This window comes from Drosophila bipectinata, chromosome 3R (genome assembly GCF_030179905.1).
Source record: "Drosophila bipectinata strain 14024-0381.07 chromosome 3R, DbipHiC1v2, whole genome shotgun sequence".
Taxonomy (NCBI): domain Eukaryota; kingdom Metazoa; phylum Arthropoda; class Insecta; order Diptera; family Drosophilidae; genus Drosophila; species Drosophila bipectinata.
Genome location: NC_091739.1, coordinates 28,464,377 through 28,485,948, shown reverse-complemented (window position 1 = coordinate 28,485,948; position 21,572 = coordinate 28,464,377). Strand labels below are relative to the sequence as shown.

At 40.0% G+C, this 21,572-nt stretch overlaps 2 protein-coding genes across 17 annotated transcripts in view; both read right to left on the bottom strand.

Annotated features, from left to right (window-relative positions):
* The window catches only part of Dys (Dystrophin), a 131,225-nt gene extending 114,095 nt beyond the window's left edge, over positions 1-17,130 (bottom strand). For 12 of the 15 annotated variants that reach the window (XM_070281399.1, XM_043212507.2, XM_070281400.1 and 9 more), the window contains exons 1-3: positions 16,998-17,130; positions 4,144-4,298; positions 605-4,057 (exon numbers count right to left, since the gene is read on the bottom strand). In XM_070281399.1, the coding sequence (XP_070137500.1) occupies positions 605-4,057; positions 4,144-4,298; positions 16,998-17,115 (3,726 nt within the window). In that variant the 5' untranslated portion in view covers positions 17,116-17,130. Of the gene's footprint in view, positions 1-604; positions 4,058-4,143; positions 4,299-14,917; positions 15,275-16,167; positions 16,303-16,997 lie in introns of those variants that run through there. The other 3 variants (XM_070281397.1, XM_070281398.1, XM_070281396.1) reach the window with 3 other exon arrangements.
* Positions 17,131-18,812: 1,682 nt separating this feature from the next.
* Positions 18,813-21,572, bottom strand: part of LOC108119834 (IDLSRF-like peptide) — a 40,634-nt gene continuing 37,874 nt past the window's right edge. For both annotated transcript variants that reach the window (XM_017233229.3, XM_070281587.1), the window contains one exon: positions 18,813-21,347. In XM_017233229.3, the coding sequence (XP_017088718.1) occupies positions 21,200-21,347 (148 nt within the window). In that variant the 3' untranslated portion in view covers positions 18,813-21,199. The remainder of the gene's footprint in view (positions 21,348-21,572) is intronic.

The window sequence follows — 21,572 nt, the reverse complement described above, 5'->3', positions numbered from 1 at the left end:
AAAAAAAAAAATATATATATATATATACATTTATATTTCCGGGTTTTCGCGCCTGCTTAAGTGCAACCTATGAGAATCGAGGAGGAAGGCACTTATTTTGAATTTATTATTTTTAAAAACTTTATTAAATAGTTTCGAAATTAAAGCATCTTCTGGTATGATATCATACTCAAAAAAAGGATACAATTTTATCCTTCATTGCTGTTTATCTTCTAGGGGCCCAAATAAGTAGGCAATGGAAATATAAGTGTTTACATTTTAAGATTTATAATTTATAAACATAGCTAAACAAAGTTATCGCATATCCGATCAATCTTTTATTTGGCAGCTATAGGATATAGCGAACCGATCCTGGTCGTTCCGACTTATATAATGCCTTCAAAGGAAAGAAGGATGTTTTCGAAGCTTTGCACTCTATACTTTTAAAACTGAGAGAGTATTTTAGGTAAAAACAGACAGATGGACATGATTATATCGACTAAGGAATTGATCCCTATCAAGGATCAAGGGTTGGAGCCGAATTCTTAATTGCTTTGAATACTGACGAAAATCTTATCAACCCTGCAGGGTTTTAAAAATTAAGGATAATGTTGTCTCTACTCACATCAAGTTCCTCCATGATCTCTTCGGCATCGGCCGCATTCTCCGGCGTATTGCGAATCTTGTTCTCAAGCTTATCCAAATAGCCCGTCTCGCTGACCATGAACTTCTTGAACTCACCCAACTGGGTGGAGATGTGCTCCAGCAGGGCAGTCTTTGCGTAGACTCGCTCTGTCACCTCCGTCCAACGGGCATTCAGGCGGGTGAACTGCTTGGCCAGGGATCCGTACTGGGAATCCTTGGTTTTGTCCTGCAACTCGTCCATCTGGAGTAGCAACTCTCCGCCCAGTTCGTTCAGCTCGCGGAACTGTGTCGTCTCGCGTTCGCAGGTCTCCTTAAGGGTCTGGAAACGGCACTTGGACTGGAAGAGCTCATTGGAATTGGCGATGTCGTTTATTCCTGATTTGGGGGTATTGGTTTCCAGCTCGGAGAGCCATTCATCCGTCTGCTTCAGTCTCTGCTGGATGAGATCGATCTGCCCCTGCAGGGCCGTCTGCTGTTGCTTCTTGGCCCGATGGACTTGCTCCACCTGCTCGTACAGAGCATTCAGGGCTCTGATCTGGGATTGAAGGGACTCCTTTTGGGCTGGCTCTGCCTCCTTGATGAGGATTTCACTGAAATTCCGAGCGCTGATCACGTCGATCTCCAGCTTTCGGAGGTCCTGGCTGCTGCTGCTTCCACTGCCATCCAGTTTCTTGTCCGCCGCGCTCCGCAAGATGGCTATAATGGCATTATATTCAGCTGCAAAGTGGTTCAGATTCTCAATGGCCGTGGTTTGCTTGATCACTCTCTCATTTAGCTGCTCTGGAAGTCTGCGCCATGTGGTTTGCAGCTCCTCGCTGAGAGTATGTCTTGGTAGGCTATCGTAAGTTGGCCGTAAGGACTCCATCTCGTCCACCAATTGATTCAATAGCTGCTGTTGCTTTTGCATGACCTCCAGGTTTGAGACTCGCACTTTTTGGCTGGAGACCTTTGCTACAAAGTCCTCGATTTGCTGCAGTTGCCTGGTAATACTCTCCCCTCCTCTCTGCTGAATGAGAGCCTGCAGAGCCTGCTTCATGTCGTGCCAACTATCGTAGAATAGCCCAAAGTCCTGCTTCCACTCAAGCAGTTTGTCGTCCAGCTCTTCGGTGGCGGCTTTGGCCTCTGCAATTTCGGAGGCCAGCGATTCCATGTGGCTTAAGCGCTGCTCTAGCTCTTGGCAACTGGCCGAGCCGGCGTGCTGCTTATACCAGTCCCTGGAGTCTGCCAGGACCAACTTGAATCCTGTCAGGCTGTTGTAATACTTTTCTTTGGCCAGCAGGGTGTTGCTCTCACTCTGCTGACTGGTCAGTTTTTGGGCCAAAGCCGCGTAGCGCTGCTCCAGCTGCTTGATGTGGGTGCCCTCCAGCAGAAGGTTCCTCGAAGGATCTTCCAACTCACAAACTTCGAAGAGCTTCTTCAGCTCCGGAAGCGTCACACTTCGCCGGGTATTCTCCGCCTGGAGTTCTTTGAGAATATCACACTGTTGTCGCAGACTCTGCCTCTGCAGCTGCTGCAACTTCTGCTCCGCCTCCTGGACGTGGCTGAAGTGCTCCATGATTTGTGTCTCCAAAGCAAAGAAGTTGTCTGCATTTCGCAGCTTCCGCTTCTTGCTGGCCAAGTCATGTTCCTCCTCCCCGGAATCCTCCTCACCGAATCGAATGATCATCTGGTAGTCCACCCAGCCCTCGGGTCGCACCACTCGACTATCGTCGTAGCTGGCTCGATCTCGACCAAAGTTGAAGCCTTTCGTCTCAATGCGAACTGTTTGCACCTCCACGATTTGCTTCAGGGCGTCCAGGCGGTCCTCGTAGCTCTCCAACTGCATGAGAACGCGCTCCCCTTTGTCATCGCCGTCCTGCAAAGTGGCAGCCACCATCTGGCGAAGATCAACCAGGTATCTCTGCAGTTCCAGCAGATCCTTGGCACAGTAGTTGAGCTCGTTGATGCGCTGGGTGATGCCGCCCACATCCGTGACGTCCCTACTCTCCATCAGCTTGAGATCCTGCTCGCGGGCGTCCAGCCATCTGGAGATGCACTTGTACTGCTGCAGCTTCTCGGTTCGCAGGTCGCTCCATTTCACCACGTGGGACCATCGCTCGCCCAAGGCGCTCAGCCGATCTTCCAGATCATTAAAGTTCCCTGAGGTATCGTTAACTATAACCACCATGCTGCTGAGACTATCCACCAGTTCCTGCTGTTCGCTCAAATCCGATTTCAGTTGCTTGGCCTCCATGAGCTGCTTCTCGGCTTCCCCCAAAGTAGGACCTATATCACTCATGTGGGAGATGCGATCCTCGACGTTGGTGAGGAATTGCCGCAGCTGCTCCAGCTTTTGTTTCTGAAACTCGGCCAATCGCATCAGGATCTTCGCTTGAACATCTAGAGCCTTGAGCCTTAAGGTCTCCCATCGCTCATTGAGCAACACCATCTGCTGGCGCACCTCGTTCTGATCTTCCTGACTCAAGCCACCTCCGGCCTTCTGGGACTCGTTAATCAGGTTGCTACCCTCCTCGAGGGCTTCCCCTACATACTCCTGGTGCTCCGTCAGCTTGAGCATAAAGCTTTCGTTTTCATGAAACTGCAGCTTGGCGGTTTGGAAATCCTGCGGATCGGGCACCTCCTGCGAGAGCAACTGCTCGTCCTCAAGCAGGAGGGTAAGCACAGCTTCCAATGCACTCTGGTATCCACTGATCTCCACACTAGCGTTCGTGGCGGTGCTCAGAGGACGTAGCGGAATCTCCTTCAGTTCTCCTGAAGATCTTTGCTCCATGCTGCCGCCACTGTCGGAGGTGAAGATACCCAGGCTGGCCCGATCGCTATCCAGCGGCACCTCATCCAAATCCGTGATGCTGGTGCAAGGCACCCTCTCCGGATCCGTGTCCTGCTCTTGCTCCTGCTCGTGCTGCCTCGCCCTCATCGATTCCATGGCGTGGTACAGACACATCACATACATTTGGATCGACTTGTTGTCCGGCTTGTGGGTGTGGACGTCCTCGGCATCCAGCAGCTTCTCGATCTTGAAATGCCGGTGCGCCAAATCAAAGGCCAAGTGGAGTCGCTTCAAAGCGTGCTGCTGGAGAGCGGAGTGAAGATTCAACTCCTCGATATGGGCGTCGAGGATCATGATGAAGGCCCGTCCATCCGCCCAGGAACTGGAGAAGTCGGTCAGCTGCAGGCCGTGCGGTTCCGTGTACTGGCGTGCCCAGGCCAGCAGAGACTTCTCCACGCCGTTACTGGAGTGGCTCTTGACTAGATGCTGCCCATTGAACTCCAGGGCTATCAGCCAGATGAGGCCCAGCGTGAGTTTGGCATTGCCGCCCACGATGTCGTCACTGGAGATGTTCACCAACTTGACACCGTGCTCCTGGATCACCTGGATGACCTTGTTAAGGTTGTTGATGTGGTGCACCCGCATCCGGCCCTTTTCGGGTTTCTAAGGGAAGGGAAAGAAGTGCTTGAGTTTGAGTCAACAATTCCATAACCTTTCCGGGGTGGAAAGGTCATCAAAAGTGTACTTACCAACTGTTTCTGAGTCAGGGCACTGAGCAGGGCCAACAACCGATGACCGTCCCGCAGGTCCAAGAACAAATCCTTCACTGGAGTGCACTGGGTATCGATGAGATGTGAATTGATCCATTTCGTAAAGGTTTTCTTCTGTATGTGCTGTCGTTCATCTAAAGCAGGCCAAATGGGGGAAAAAACGGGGAAAACTCTTGTTAGATACTTAAGTGCCAAAATAGTTGCCAACTTTCTTTTGTTAACCTCGTGCCAAGTCGGCGGGCTTCAATGACACCAAATTGTAGGCCATCGCCGGGCAGCCCAACCCATAAAGACGTTGGAATCCAGACTCTAGTCTTGTCTATCGCCAGGGCCCAACCTAAACCCAAACCCAAGACGCAAACGCAACAAACTGACTGCAGTCCAACTTTGCTAATGAACTGCAACAAAACGTGCCAAATCACTCGCTCAAAATCAATTAGCAGATCTGTTCGTGGCATTTTCCTACTCGATCGCCACCGAGAGTTGAGAGCTCAAAGCTGGTCAGCACTTTAATGCGGTTATACACTTGGAAAAAGATTAGGTCACTTCAAGCCAACACAATAAGGAGTTTTAAATAAAAATCATAATTAAAATTCAAGAAGATACAAGCTAAGATTTGTGTTTTTTTGTTAAGCATATCTTAACCATCAAGATTTCTCTCTGCAGGAACATGGTAGAGCATCATATACCACCTTCTGGCCTGAGTCATTTGTCAGTTTTGTGTGAAACCGCAGCTCAATCTGTTCAAAAGCAATTTGCATCGGTCTTTGGATGAAGTCTCTGGTCCCTGATTGATGGACGTCTTGGGTAGACAATTAAATGAATTGCCATTGGCTTGCGTGTAATTAGTGATCGATTTTGATTCTTTTCGGGTAAGTAATTGCCCCAACATTGGACCTGATTTGAATTGGTTTTTCTTGTCATGTTCTATGCAAACTGACAGGTGAAACTGAGCAGCGACCACGGAGTTGAACTTGACAGCAAACGGAATGCTCCCAAACCTTAAAATGCGTCACGCTTTGGCCAACTTTCTGAGCCGATTACTGTGATTAACTTGTTCTAATCGGTTTGCCAGAGGTGATGAGGCGAAACCTGAACTGTGCGGCCATTTAAGCTAATTACTGTTTGTATAATAATTAGCTAGAGAGCGGCTAGGAAATGCATAGAAAGTAACGCCACTTGAGGTAATACTTTATAAATAGTTTGGATGCAATGAGGAATGTTATTACTCTACAAAGCAATCCATATCTGTTAGATAACCAGCCATCTTTGAAATTAATTTGTAAACTGAAATATCTCATTACCTATTCACAGAGATCTCGAGTGGAGCATGAGTTATCCATTTTGGAGGACATAAATCATCGCAAAGGCGCCATCTAAGTGGAAAATGGGAAAAGACACCAACCCGTGGCAAAAGACGCCATGCCGGGCCTGGGCAGGCACTCAAGGCTGGCGGAATTTAATTGCCATATAAATGAAGGACAGCTAGTGCCTCCCCAAAGACTAATTGCCGACCAGGACCAGTGGCAACGCACACAGAGTATTGATCGATGTGGCAAGTCACGATGCTGCCGCTGCCGCTGCCACTGCCCCTGCCTGGTTGCGACAAACTGTTGCATGTGACCCACAAGTGAGCCCAACTGTGAACCGAGAACCATGCCAAAGGACCCGACCAATTGAGCCTGTTTCTAATGGCCCCTGACGATGCCACACGTACGGAAGAGTCACAAAGCGAATTCCCTCAGTTGAAATACCGACCACCCCCCCGAAACCCATTTTAACTTTGAGGAGGTGGCATGCCACAGCCACACGCTGATAATTAAATGAAATTTCATTAATTGAGCTTTAGACTCTTTGAATTCATTAACTATATACTCTCTGAACTGGCTAGGCTGGGCAGAAGGCAAATTAAAGTGGGACAGTGTCTATGACAGGGTGTCGGAGGGTGGTTTAAAATATATTGAAGGAGATATTAAAATATGAACTTTATCAAGTTGAGTTTATCTTTCATGACAGGGCACCCAAAGAGCACCCAAAGCTTCAATACCTTCTCATAACTCTGAAAAGTTGGGTTTCTTATAAACTTAAAGAACAGATATAAGAAACTTTTTCTGGTTTTTGTTTTACAAAACGTATCCCACAAGAGTACCTTTGTGGCTTGGGGGCAATTAGATAATTTTTGCTGTGCCCCATAGATGATTGCAGCATCATCAGCTTTAAGCGGTAGCCACATTTTCAGTGTCAATTACTGCAATTTCTTCGGCTGCATGGCCCTCTCCAGTTGCAGTTGGAAGTGCAGTCTTGGCATTTATTTTTTGTTTACCAGGAAGCAGATTTCTGAATATGAACTGATGACTGGCCCCTCTGCTGGTCCAATGCCAGGCATTTGTTTGGTCAAAATTGTTTGGAAATTGTTTTCCCGGAAAGACTTCATTAAAGTTGGTCCACATGAAGTGTTGACTTCTACAGATTCGCAAAACAATTCAATTCAATTTATTGGCTATGGTATTTTAATCATATTCATATCCAATAAGCCATAAAAACTTTTGAAAACTTTTGTAAAAAGTTGAAATTGGAAAAACAATGACTTCTCCTTTTCGATAGAGTGTGAGAATTATTCAAATTATATTATAATATTATGGTATTTAAATTTTTTAAGGTTTTTAACGACACGCTTATAATTTAAGCCCCTTATCGAATGTTTTTGAAAGCAAACTATAGGCACGGCAATCATAAATTATCTCTATTATTTTCAACAAACAGACCTCATCAAACAGCCTTGAAAACACGACAATCAAACGAAATTTGCAATTGGCAACCACACAATTTTTTGACGATTTTTTGTAGCTTTTTTAGCTTTATTTATTTATTTGCTTATTGTTTCTCGTCTCTGCCTTTTTGTATATAGATTGTTTCAATGTAGTTAGGTTTCAACGCAAATTTATTGCAAATTGAAAAACCAAGCAAAAACACAAATATCGAGTGCTGACTCGAATTCAATTCAATGGAATTGCGCTCAATGGATCAACTGACTGAATGATGTACTGATGTCATTACAGTTTGTCTCTCTGGGTATCAGTCGCACAGAACTTGGTCGTTGATTTTGTTATTTTACAAACGTTTATTGCCTTCAATTATAAAGCAATAAATTGATATTTTATGGCTTTGTGTGTGCGAGCAGGGTCTGTATGTAAATTGTTTGATGTTTTGGCCCATAAAGCGAAAAATATCGATTGCCAGCTCCGAAACCTTTTCCAGATTTTTTTCCCCGATTCCTGTCATGGATATAAAGTTTTATTGTGGCATTATTCTTTTGGCAGCTCCATTGTGCTCGTTGGAATGGCTTAATGTTAGACGAAAGTTTCTCCATGGGGCGTGAAAAGTATGTGGAACAAGCTTGTTGATTTATTAACAGGCTCACTGAAAGCCGAAAGCCGGTTATTGAAATATCAAATTAAATTTGCAATCCAGAAAGATATGTCAGAGTATAAGAGGTATGCAATGTTTATCAAATAATCACATAAATCAGAATTTATTGGAGGTAAAGATTATCGCAACTTTAAACAACAATAAAACATTTTAAAGGAAAATAATAAGGCCCTCTGATTCGGTAATTAGAATTTATTACTCCTATCTGTCTCTATGTTGTATTTTTGGTGTATTTGTATGACTTATTTGAATTATAGTACCGACGCGTGACCCGCATCGAATGAAATGAAAACAAAAATTATACATGTAAACAATCCAAAGGGAGGATGAGTGCTCGGTGGAGTCCCCCGACTCCTCGCGGTCTGTTTATTATTGGAAGCCCGTTTGGCTTGTGCCGTTGAATAGCCCGATCCCTCATTTATTGTGGGTCAACAGACTTACAGACACATTCGCAGCCCCTCTCACGCACTATAGTGCCATTGAGCAAATATTTATTTGTTTCCCCTGCCCGGGTATGGGTTTCCAGGCGCTTCACAGAGAAAGAGGTGAAGGAACTCTCGTGTGTGTACGCACGGCCACGAAAGTGATAAGCCCGCAATAGTTTTACCTCTTATCAGGCTGGAGCCTAAAAATACCCGAGAAACCCGAGCAATGAGGGGCACAAATGACGTTATTTTTTTAATAGAGAAGCGCGTTCCGTCTGGGTGAGCTTCCTAAATAGGTGAAATAATACTTGGGAGTACTATTTCAATACAAATGGTTGTGTATTGCTGGGAATTGTTTGTCGTTGAGATTTTTCAAGTTATTAAAATGAAAAATGACATCACTTGATGAAGGCATTAAACTTTAATGATAAAAGTATATTTTTAAAACAAGCTTATATTTATGATAAAGTACTGTCTTTAATCGTCGCACCCTTTAACTTTCCATTTCGAAAAGAATTTCTAACCAAAATTAAATGCAAATATATAAAAAGTAAATTCTTATATCTCCCTTATGGTTCAGTGGATTCTATGCTATAGCCAAGCCCCCAACCTCATCCACCGAATTTTCTATATTTCCCCCACGGTCGGATGAGTTTCAGTTGTCATGACTTTATAATGGAATTTTCAGCTTTCTTTCTGGTACAAGGGAGGCCCAATTTTAATTGCTCGGTTTTACAGGCCATATGGGAAATTTAGATACTGCCGGGAGCCACTGCTACGCGACCAACATTCTATACATTTTTACAAACTCACACACTAATTCACATTTTTCAGCAATTTCCCGATTCTCGTTTGTATTTTTATTATTGAGATTGCTTCGATTGCCGGCAACTTTTTGTTTGGATGGAAACGTGACTTCTTACGACATTTTGTTGCATGTGACATGCATTTCGATTGGATGTTGGAATTATGTACGACTATATTGTAAACTAGTAATGTTTTAGTTTGTCTCCTTTTTATTTCAATGGGTTTTCCAAATTGGAAACAAATTGAAAATTACCAAAGTTTTTATTCAATTGAAAGTAGAGTCGGATAACTAAAGTACCCCCATGGTGTTCTATCACTGGCGCTTATCTTTGTATTTATTTTTATTTCCAACACCTCTCCATAGACTGTTTATAGTCTTCTCAAATTAAGACACCATTTGAGGCCAGAAACATGAATTAAATGCATCGTTCTGACCAACATTGGTACAACCTCTCGGCCCGCATAAATTAGAATACCAAAAACGAATTTCCAATGGCCCAAAAAGTCAGCTTGCATATAAAAATATATGTAAAGCAGACAGGAATGTCTGGTCGAAGGGGAAAACATGGGAAAACCTGTTCCCCCAATAAAAGAGCAACACGAGAATGCCGTTGGCGCAAACACCAGCATGTCCGACACTCTTGGAGTGAGTTTCTTTTCAAAGGCTCTATCAATGTGGGAGACACAAGACGGAGAAACAACATGCAACAGCTAACCTGGCCAACAAACTTCACCCCAACCCTCCAACCTTTCGGTGTTGTTCGCCCCCACAACGTGGCGTAGAAAAACTGAACTGCAAGCGGAAGTTTTAATTCATTTTTGTTGTTCATATTTTTTTCATGTTCCGAGTTGTTGTTTCTTCGCAGCTTGGTCAGCGCGATTTTGACGCTTCCGACGGCTATAGCCGGATGGTCCGTTCTTGGCCAAAACGTTTACGGGCGTTAATGTAGTGGGGTTCAAACTCTAAATGATTAATTGCCAGTTAAATTGCTTTCAGGGTGAGACCTAATTAGAGAGAGATATTTATATATTTTGGAGTATGAGTACTGGCTTACACAACCCAATATAGACAGTGGCTGCCACTTATCTATAAATATTTATTAAATTATTTAGTCATATCTCAAGCAAACGGCCTACACTCCAATCGCCTTACGCCATTTTAAAAGTTTTTCGTGGCTGGCGGCTGCTGCTGACTGCCCACTTCGGCGAAATATCTTTGGCGGTGCTCGAAAATTGATTACAAAATCACTTAACCGCCACCGGTTTGTCTGCCGGCAGTAGCCGCTTAAATTTTACGCATTCATTAATGTTACGGATAATTGAATTTACTTATCGCGAAATTCATTCATTCGTACATTAATTGCAAGTCAAGCACCAGCATAAGCACCACCAGCAGCAACACCGGCTGGTTTCGTCGTCATCGCAGTCATTGTGGTTGACAAATTTTCAATTCCCCTTGGTGTTTATTATTGAAAGGCCCAAACAGGTTCTTGGCTGGGTTTCGCTCTTAAATGCTTGACTGAATCAGGCTTTAAGACTTGGGGGTTTCAGAAGTCTAAATATTTAAATATTTTCTTAAAAGTGCAAGCCCCTTAATTGCTATAGATACTTGTCTAACTTGAAAGTAAATATTTATTTTTATTGATCGTAAACCGAAAACTATTACTTGTCCTTAACAACTCACTCAACTTTCAACTCAACTCCACATATCCTATTACCTGATATATACCTGTACTCTGAAAGTCCGCCAAAGGCAGAATTGTAGTATCTGTAGCTTTTTAAAACACCTAAAAAAACTCCTCGCCATTCACTTTACTTCACGGCTTATTTCTCCCAGGGCTTATTAGAGCTCACTTAACTTGAATGCCGCTCGATATGGCTTGGGTACTTGATCCTGCCTCCTGCTATTGCTCCTGCCTGGTTTGCGACTTGAAAACGGCTTCCTTGTTATTTTTATGAACGTTATGCGAGTGGGTCTGTTGGGTCTCTAGCTCCGTGGCTGCATGGCTCCATGGCTCTTGGCCCCGCCATAATTGATAGGGGTTTAAGTATGTGTATCTTAACGCTGCCTCCCCTCGAAAGCGTGAGAATTGGCAGCATTCGAGTCATGTGTTATTCATTTGTATGTAGTATGTATTGGGCAAATAGTGACCAAGTATGAGTATCATATATATGTTGATAGTAGAATGGGAAATACAGATGCAAGTACGCATATCTGATAGTTTTATTCGCCGCTCTTGCTTCAATTAATTCCTGTCAATTAACTGATGTCTGTTTGTTGTTCGTGTTCCTGTAGGGTTTTAATTGAATTCTCTGGCTGATGGGCTGGCACAGACACATTCTGCCCCTTCGGCGAAATGTTTGTTTATCAGTTATGACTCGCAGGATTTAATTATTTACTGTGGCATTCACTTTTCACAGATCTCTAAAGGGAGCTTAACACAGCAGATATACTTGTGTGTTGCATTATGTCAGTCAAAGAGCCATTTTTAAACTACTTTCTTATCAGGAAAACAGACAACAATAGAATGCACTACCGTACAAAAGAATAACCTTCAAAATGTATATCTTAATAACCAAATTCCATATCTGACCTAATTTACTATCAGCCTTGGAGGCATCCTTGGATAACACACTTTGAATTGTCTCTAAGAATCGAACTCAGCCCCCTGACCTATTGTTGCGAAACGCACTGTATACTCAGGTGCACTCGAAGGCGATTGTCAACACAAGACAAACAACTGCAGAGTCGTCAAGTCGTTGCTGTAGTTGATGTTAAACAATGTTCATACGTAACTAAAAATAAACCTTAAAAAAAATAAACTGTCGACCGGCTTTAATCAATATTGTGCCACTGCTCACCCGCACACACTGACTGCCACAACACGTTCGGGTAAACAATAACTAATTAGAAAGTTTTCCTAGCCAATAAGGTAAAAATTGAAAAGCCAAACATCGCAAAAACTATATGGAGAAGATAGTTTGAAAGTCATGAGTGAAATGCTGGCCAAGTAACTTGACCAAAAGGCGGCTATCTGGTATCTCTGATGTCCAACCCGCTTAAACGCACTGAGGCGTTACAAATCATCAACTGCAACTGATCGTTTACCATTTTGACATATCGATGTGTGCACAACACACACACAGCCCCTCGAACTTGGCGCCCTTTCTCTTTTTTTTCCATATCTCCCAAAAGATATAATGTATTCCCACACATATGTATAAGCCCAATGGCGATTGTTTGCCAGGGTTCTGCGCTTGGCACGCAACATCGATCAATGATAAGACAGTTTGAGTTATGAATTGAATTTATTATTCGATTTTCAGCGGGTGAGCTTGAAGATCGCTGCGAGGCGGATTGCTATTTTGTGGGGCGTATAGATCGATCGCTTAAACAATAATTGAATGGCGAATTATGGGCTGGCTTTCAGCGAAGACAGACTCAGATTCATTTTAGATAGCCAGATTTTAAGTGAATGAAAGTTCAGAAAAGTCAACAGAACCACAGAGTTACTATTTTTCCGACTAGGAGAACCAGAATTTCTTACCCCTTTTCGTTCTACCCACAAAGTACGTACAAAATCCAATCAAGCCATAAACAAATGGAAACCCATTAGCCAAAAAAAAAGAGCAAAATAGCTCCAATAACAAATTGCAACTTGTAGTTGGAGTAATTTTTTATGGGCGTGCGCATTTTTTCTCTCCCTTGTGTGTGTGTGTGTATCAGATGTAGTGTGTGGCAGTGTGTGCTCCAGATTCAAGTCAGCGATTCCGAGCCAACAAAAAAATACAACAAGGAACAAAAATATAAATAAAATCCGACACATGCGGCCAAATGCAAATGCGCATTTTGTCGCATTCCAAGCCCAGCTGGCTGCATTAGTCCGAGCTGGCTGGCTTTGCCGGTTTTTAGCCGCAGACAAACCAGAGACAGTCATGGATATACCTAATGCTATCCAAATCCGAAATTGGATTCCAAAACAAGCCAGAACGGAGGCTTACTAAGCACACTCAGATGTCCGATGTACTCATAATATGAGTCTCATGCAATATAGAAAGAATTTTATGAATCATGGTATGACATTACACTGCACTTTCTATATAGTTTACTGATATTCAATATTATATTAAACAATTCTGATTCCTTATTATTTATTTTTTGATAATACCTTAAATACTTCAACCCCAGTCTTGTTTACTTGCCGCATTCCTCATGGGAAATGGAATATACCCCGAGCTTGATCTGTTACCGATTATAAAAACCCACACACATTAAAGACTTCTCGCACAAATTGGTGCGGTTCGTATCGGAATCGAGTCTCAATTACACTATGGGAAAAAACAACAACTACAAAAACTGAGCCCGGCATCCAAAAACCCCTCCACGCCCGGATTTTGTGTGACCCCCTTCACCACAAATTCTGCTCCCCCTCCGAGTGGTTGGATTCTCATTAGCTGAGCGCGGGTTACGCAGCCTGTTCTTCAGCAGAACGCTTGCCGGCAGCCCTGCCACGCCCACCCTCTTCCGACCCCAAGCCCCTATCGCATCTGATCATTAAATGCTTAACCAAATGAGCTAAAGCGATAATGGTGCGGTTCTGAATGGGGTGTGTGCCGCCACATTGATGCTGTTGTACACTATAAAAAAAAGTTTCAATTTCTTTTAAAAAATATATGATAAAAATTCGAAGAAATTCAATCCACAAATCTTTTGGGGTATCCCGCTTAAGGATCGGATACAAAATGCAAAAGATATTAATAGGGTTTTGGACCATATATAAAAAATCATCGTTTTTCGAAGGCACCTCACCAGGAAAAATATGAAAAAAATCTATCAAGAATTTTGTTTGGAGATTTGGATGCAGAATGATAGAGAATCGTTCTACAAATCTTTTGATGTATCCCGCTTAAGGATCGGATATAAAATGGAAAAGATATGGATAGGGTTATGGGCCATATAAGGAAATTTTCGTTTTTCGAAGGCACCTCACCAGAAAAATATGAAAAAAATCTATCAAAAATTTTGTTTGAAGATTTGGATGCAGAATGATAGAGAATCTTTCTACAAATCTTTAAAGGTATCCCGCTTAAGGATCGGATGAAAAATGGAAAAGATATGGATAGGGTTATGGGCCATATAAGGAAATTGTCGTTTTTGGAAGGCACCTCACCGCGAAAAATATGAAAAAAATCTATCAAGAATTTTGTTTGGAGATTTGGATGCGGAATGATAAAGAATCGTTCTACAAATCTTTTAAGGTATCCCGCTTAAGGGTCGGATGAAAAATGGAAAAGATATGGACAGGGTTTTGGACCATATAAAGAATTTTTCGTTTTTCAAAGGCACCTTACCAGGAAAAATATGAAAAAAATCGATCTAAAATTTTGTTTGAAGATTTGGATGCAGAAAGATAGAGAATCGTTTTACAAATCTTTTAAGGTATTCCGCTTAAGAATCGGATAAAAAATGAATATGATATGGATAGGGTTATGGGCCATATAAGGAAATTTTCGTTTTTCAATGGCCCCTCACCAGGAAAAATATGAAAAAAATCGGTAAAAAATTTTGTTTGGAGATTTGGGTGCAGAATTATAGAGAATCGTTTTACAAATCTTTTGAGGTATCCCCCGTAAGGATCGTATAAGAATTGTTAAAGATATGGGTATGGTTTGGGGCCACTTGCTTGAATATACTGAGACTTTATAGAAAAAAATTGGGAAACAAACTTTCTTTTGGTACATTTCTTTAAGTGTAGCCATGAGCATGAACAACATGTGCTGGAGTCGTTGTCTTCTAAAGTCCAACTTGCAGCTGAAGAAAGCATGGAAATTATTTCAGATATGTGAAAATGGGGCACGAGTTCTGAGCTCTAGAGATGATTGCTCTCATCTTTCAATGGGGTTAATTTTTGAGTGCTGCAGACAGGGGATTATTAATGGATATGTCATGTTCATACATAAATATGTATTCATATGTACATACATAAGTAATAATCGACCAACTTGTATAGATATTTAACTTTACAATTTTAAGAGCTCCATCTTTTTATAAAAATTAAAACAAATAATGGCTTAAATATAAGCAAGCTCACCAATTAAAATTCCGGGTTCCATATTCCTTGAATATTGATCGGTTCGCCTAATCCAAGTGGCGAGTTCGTTTCGTTTCGATAAAAGTTAAAATCGATCGGCTGGCATACAAAATATGCTGTATGCTTTTTCAAGGTCGTGTCGAATTGAGTAAAATAGAAGTCACGTCGGATCACATGGAGCACTACCATGTAGCGAATTTGCCACGATTTAATGGATATATTTCTTAGAACCAAACCGATATCGCTACATGCCACTTCACCAACTCTTTCGCACCTTTTTTATTTATAATTTTGTTTACCGCCTCGTTTCGTAATGATTCGCGTTAATTGCTGAAAGCGAAGGTGCGCCAAGAAATTCTAAATTAAATAAAAATTCGGTTGACACCTGCAATTTGTATTCACAGTCTTATTTTGTTTCAGTTTTGTTTATTTATTTATTTTCGCTTCGTGCCGAGTTTCCCACCAAAAAAACTTTGCGCATGCGCAGAGACGAAAACAAACAAAGGAAAGCTGGTGGCCGGAGCGAGACGGAGAGTGGGGCAAGCAGGCAGTCACGAAACTACCGTTAGCTGCAGCATTTTCGTCTTGGTCTTAATGAGTTTTCTTGTTTGTTTGCCTGCCATTTGTAAGTTTAACAAGCTGCGTTGTTTACTTATTTCGATTGTTTTTATTTTTCCCCTCCCCCCAACCCCTTTGCTTTATCAATTTCCTTGGCGATACCACGAATCCCACAGGTGGCGCTCTCTCTCTATCTCTCTATTTGGGAGCCTCTCCAATTAGAAAACAAACACCGGTTGGGGCCGGAACGTTGGCAGAGCCGGAACAGGCGGCATGAAAAGCGAAAACCAGAAATGGAACGTGTGGCATGCGGAACAGACAACAGTTTTTGACGCTGGCGTCGCAGCCGGCGCCGCTGCCAACGTCGTGGGTAATTTGTGAGTCAAAGAATCTCTATATGTGTGTGTCCGTCAAGAAAAAAAAAATAAAAGAGTTAAAACCCTCAAAAAACGAACAATAAATAAAGCGAAAACATAAACTTTGGCAGTCTACGGGTTCGGTTTATGTATTTCTTCACACTTGTTGCAAAAATTCCACCGAATTCTTATTCAATTTCAGTTTAAACAACTTGTTGCACACACACACACGCACACGCGCACCTTCTACACCTTGAACTTCAGCTATTTTCTCAGCTTTTTTCTATTTAACTTCCAATTCGATTCTGATTAGATTATTGTATTCACAGATCTCACTTGCTTATGTGTATGGTTGTTTAACTTTTAGTGCACCTTTTGCTATTATTAAGCTTCTTTAATTTTTTCTTGGCTGAAACGCAGCCTTCCGTTTTGTTCAGTCGCGGCCGCTCTCGCGAGCACTTCAACTTCGACTTGTTGGGGTTTTGGTTTTCGTGCTACCACGATCCCAGTTTCCGATGGGGAGAGGCCAGCTCTCGCGAACGGCTGGAATCTTATTGGAACGGGCCGGGGCTGCTAAAAATTCTCAAGCGCGCCTCATTTGGCCCGATTCCGTTTGGGGCGCAGAGAGAGCGGGAGCGCGATCATTGGAATTCAATTGAAATCGAATCGGAATTACAGTAAAGACTCTATTACACGCACACACATAGCACACATAAAGAAAGTATTTGATTTCCGGCGGAAACGGAAGCGCCGGAAGCGCCATATTCTTAAATATTTATGAATATATATGTACGTAGGTCTTGCATATTTTTTGAATCTGCACTTTACTTTCTTTGTTCTCACATAAGGTTCTTTGGAATTTCTTATTATTTTTATAATAAAAATTGCTAAATTATTTTTCGTAAGAAAGTTTCTCTTATAAAATTTCCTCCCACGAAACTGCAGCCTTACCCAGTTTTTATTTTTTAAACTTTTTTATTTTAGGCTAAGTACATACATACATACATACATCGTACGTATGTATGTACATATGCAAAATTATGGCCCGCAGTGGCATTTTATCAGAAGTGTCATATCAAGCAATGTTCGCCTTTCAAAGCCCACAACAAACACTAGATAAGCGAGGCATACCTTTGTCTGGGCAAAGAAACCAAAAGAAAACTCACCCATCGTCTTTACTCGGAATTCTTCATAGTCCATCAGCGGAGGAGTTTCAGCTCCTCGGACCGTATCCAGAAAATCGTCCTCACTATACACCGAATCATAATCACTGGGATCATGCATTATTTATGTTTTCTATGAAAAATTATGTCACTGACACTGTTGCACTTAACACTGTTGCATACTCTTAGGCAGAATGCTAAAATATCCTAAGGGATTAATTGATTTTATTTAAATTTCCCTTAGGTCATAGGGATTTTGTTGCACTTTTTGCACCAGCCATATTTGAATTTACGGGAAATACCAAAAAGAACTCAATGTCCGTTAAGGAATGTAGTAGGATCGATAGCGCAGAGAACCGGCAACCGCATGCGCTTCCAATTTAAACACGACTAAGGTGAGACAAGCGATTTGGTTGCCTTCTGAGCTAATCAAAAACAAATACTACGAAGGCTATCAAAAACAACAAACAAATCTACAGGCTGATTAGAATATAAAGTAGTTGAACAAGTAGAAAGTTTCAAATAGATTCTACAAACCAATTGATACTCCTTAAAAAAGAGGCCTCCATGGGTTTGTTGGAGAAAGGTTATCATTTTTAATAATAGAGAATACTCTATACAGAATGTATATACAGATATATTTTGTATTTTTGTATAGATAAAATAATCATAAATCCAATAGTCAGGGACTAGTGACAATCTCTAATTTCAAGGAAATATTACATTGAGATATTCTAAGTTTCTAAAATACTACACTAAAATAAGGCATAGAGTACTAATACCTAATTTTTAGGACCTAATTTTTGTTTCTATACGAAAACTTGTAACATTCTCATATACCCATTTGAAGTTGGAGAATACTAGGTATAAAAACATACACTTTTATTTGCCCTGAGAACGCGTGCTATCTCCGCTCTACCTTTCTCTCTTTCAGGGAAAGTAATTAGGGGAAGTGCGAGCAAGACAGACCCATATATCTTATCAAAAGTGAAAAATTTGGACTGATATAGTTTACTACTCTAGGCCTCAAGGAATTCCTCCCATTAATTAACGAGTTAGAGTGCAGCACAAATTACGAGATTTGAATGTAATAACATTATTAATAAATTATTATTCCAACACCCTCCCAATAAAAACACTTAGGTTCTTTTGTTTTTAAAACGGCACACCAAAGAAATAGCATCATTGGAATGTTAAAAATTTTATTTAAGTTATTTTCCGCATTTTTTGTTATGGGAATTGCGTTTTAAAATTTAATCCATTTACACATAGATTTTTGTTCGTAATTGTAGTGTATTTTCCATCAAAAACTCGAAATGTGTTTCGTCTGCATGTAATTCAAACTTTAAATGTATATTTCGTACTGCATTTTATTCTATATAGCATTTTTTTGTTTGATTTTTGAAGAGTAATTTGTCTCTTGTTTGCTTGAATATTTTTGTTCACTACGTTTTCAGTAACTTATGCGTTCGTTTATCTGTTTCATTTAAATATATTTCAACTATTTCTTGAGAAGGTTGTATTTGGTGGTTTTGATATTCACTAGTAACTTTGTGCAACATAAGGTTAAAAAAACAATTTTTTAATAATAATTAAAGAACGAATTTCATTAAAAAGCTTTTTTGGATTTAACAATATGAACTTTCAACATTGCACAATTGTTTCGACGTTTTAAAGGTTCAATGGGTCAGTTTTGGTATTAAAACCCCGAAACAAGTTTCAATATAATAAACTACACGAAAAGTTATAATTGAGAAACAAAAAAACATAGGATTAACAATTAACGGATATAACATTTCACAAATGTCCTTTGGTGTGTTCAATCATAAATGTTTTTTTATATAATTCTCTTAACTTTAATAGAGGTGTTTTTGCTTTGATTTAAAATTTTCTTTTTGCTCTTCATATTTGATATGTTTTTGTTAATTGATATGTTGCATATATTTAGTGTTAAATAGGTTCTTGTGTGTTTTTAACTTTTTGCAGTTGTACTTCCTCTATAGGGATCTGCTGATATGTATGCGATATATTTTTTGGGGCTTACTCTTAAAAATGTTTCACGCTTGTATATAGTTTTTTGTATATTAAAGTTTAAAAAAATATTTATAAAGAAAAAACGTTTGTTTTAGGTAAAATTTTCGTCAGCTTTAAATTATTTAAAATTTACAGGCGAATAACTTCTAATGGAACCCAAAGTAACAAATTATCACTTGTTTTTTGGTTTTCCCTCATATTTTTTTTAACCATATTCATTTGCATCGATTATGGAATTCGTAGTTTGTCTCCTCTTTATTTACATGGGGCATTTACTCACATCGTTTCATCATATACAGTGTATATATATATATAGTTCAATGGATCAGTTTTTGTTCGTTATCATTCATTTATATTACTCTTGACTTGTTACTATTTTTCGAATAAATATTTACTCATAAATATACTTTAAATAGACGACTATATAGTTAAAAAGATCTTGTTCGTATCAATTTTTTTTGTTGCTCTTTTCGCATTTTCAATAAATATTTGTAGTATTTTTTGCTGTAGTTGTATGATCTATCAGCTAATTCAAGGTACTTATAACTCCATTAATTTTTCGTTTTAATTTAAAGAAATTTCCTTCAACGTTGGGTCTTCTTACTCATTTTAGTTACTTGTTATACTTTCTGGTCAACAATTCCGTGCTCCGTTTGAAAAACGTTTGAATTAGAGGCTACATACTAAGATTAACACGTTTGTGAGCTTTAAGAGTCAATTTTAGAGTTTGCTTAGATGGTTTTCCAAATTGTTTGGGTCAGTTTTTTTGTTCTTGGCATTTAAAATTGGCTCTTAAGACTTGAGAATCTCATTTTGGTTACAACTTGCTTTTGTGTGTTTTTTTCTTTCTAAGAAGTATATTTTAGGAATTGAATAAAGTTTTGTGCAATATTGTTAAATTAACATTAGCTTTTATAGTAATTTTCGTTTAATATATAATTTGAGATCCCTTTGAATGATCAACGTTTATATTTTTCCTTAGACACAGAAAACTGTTTTGTGAATTATGCAACTCAAGACCATTACCTGTTGCACAGTAGCTCGACATAGTTGGGGTTGTTTCTATGATATGTATAGTTTTTAAATCTTTTCTTAATATTCCTCATTTTATTTCGAACAGTGGACTGTATGTTCTACTGGAAACAACAATAGCTGCAGGGCTTTCGCTACAATTAATCACTAAAACTAAGGATATACCCTATACATTTGTATATAATTTAATTAATAGACGGTTATCGAAAGAGGATAAGTGTACTTGGGAAAGTACTGAAGAAAGTGGTTGGAAGGTTCTGTACTGATAGCCTCGGTTTCGGATTTGCATAAATTGTTTTTTTTTTTTTTGTAGGGACTTTAGTGTGAATACCATAAGTGACGGTTTTAAAAAGCCTTGAAACACTTTACATACACATTAATAAAAAGGATTCAATACATATCGGTACACATATATATGTTTCAGAAAAGGTTTTATATAAACATTAATACAATTTGCTTTTAAAATTTACGTTTACTTTTAGCTTTTTCCGTTTTGTATTTTGCCAAACGATCCTGCTTCCACATTTTATTTGACTATTTCTTATGAAGTTTGGTTTGCAATGTTCTGAAATTTGCGCATTGATTTTCTCAAAATAAATATAGATCGCGATAGAGACGCAACACATAAATATAGGAATGTTGAAAAAGAGCGCAGAAAGTTGGGAGAAAGCTAAGATTTGATTTCGTAGAAAGCAGCCGATATATAATAGATCGAAAAATCGGATTTTTTTGCTTTATATTTTCTCTGTTCGCATTGTGTATATATTTTTTTTTCATTTTTTAATCATATTTTGCCATTTTTTTTATTTTTTGATTGGTTTTATACTTGTTTTATATAAAAGTGTTGGGAAAAAGAAAAGTAATTATAACTGAAATCGTCAAAAGGGTTTCGAAAGCAACAGATTAAATTATAACCAAAAATAGAGTTTGAGAAAATATCTTTTTGGCGGAAATGAATGGGCACTTGTATGGGTGGTTGTGTTAAGGGACGATGAGTGTAGGTACGTGTGGGAGGTTGGGTGTGTAATTCGCATTTAATAATTGTAATTATCATAGGGCGTACCCAAATACGAATAGAAATTAGGATTGATGGGTTGTGCGTGTGCGTAATAAAATCCAGAAGCCGGATCTGGCGCTACTCAGTCGAGGAAGCCGGTGTTGACCAGTTTCTCCAAGAAAAACTTCACGTCGCCCAGCTCCGAGTCCTTGATGCCCAAGGACTTCAGCATGCCAAGGTCACCGTTCTCCACTGCCATGAAAACCGAGCGCAAATGTTCCAAGTCCGATCTGGAAAAGTTCAACAAGGAAATGGGTTAATTTTCAGCTTGTTTCTGATTAATGGTAAAACTTAAATAAAGTTTTGCGGGAAAATGACTTAAGTCGGAAAAGCAGCAGCCACCCAAAGTCTCGGGATGGTATTTAGCGTGAAATAGTTCTTGAGCGAAACAGACTATCATGTATACCTTGGTACAAATGCTTTTAATCCAAGATAATACTAAACTAATTTAATGA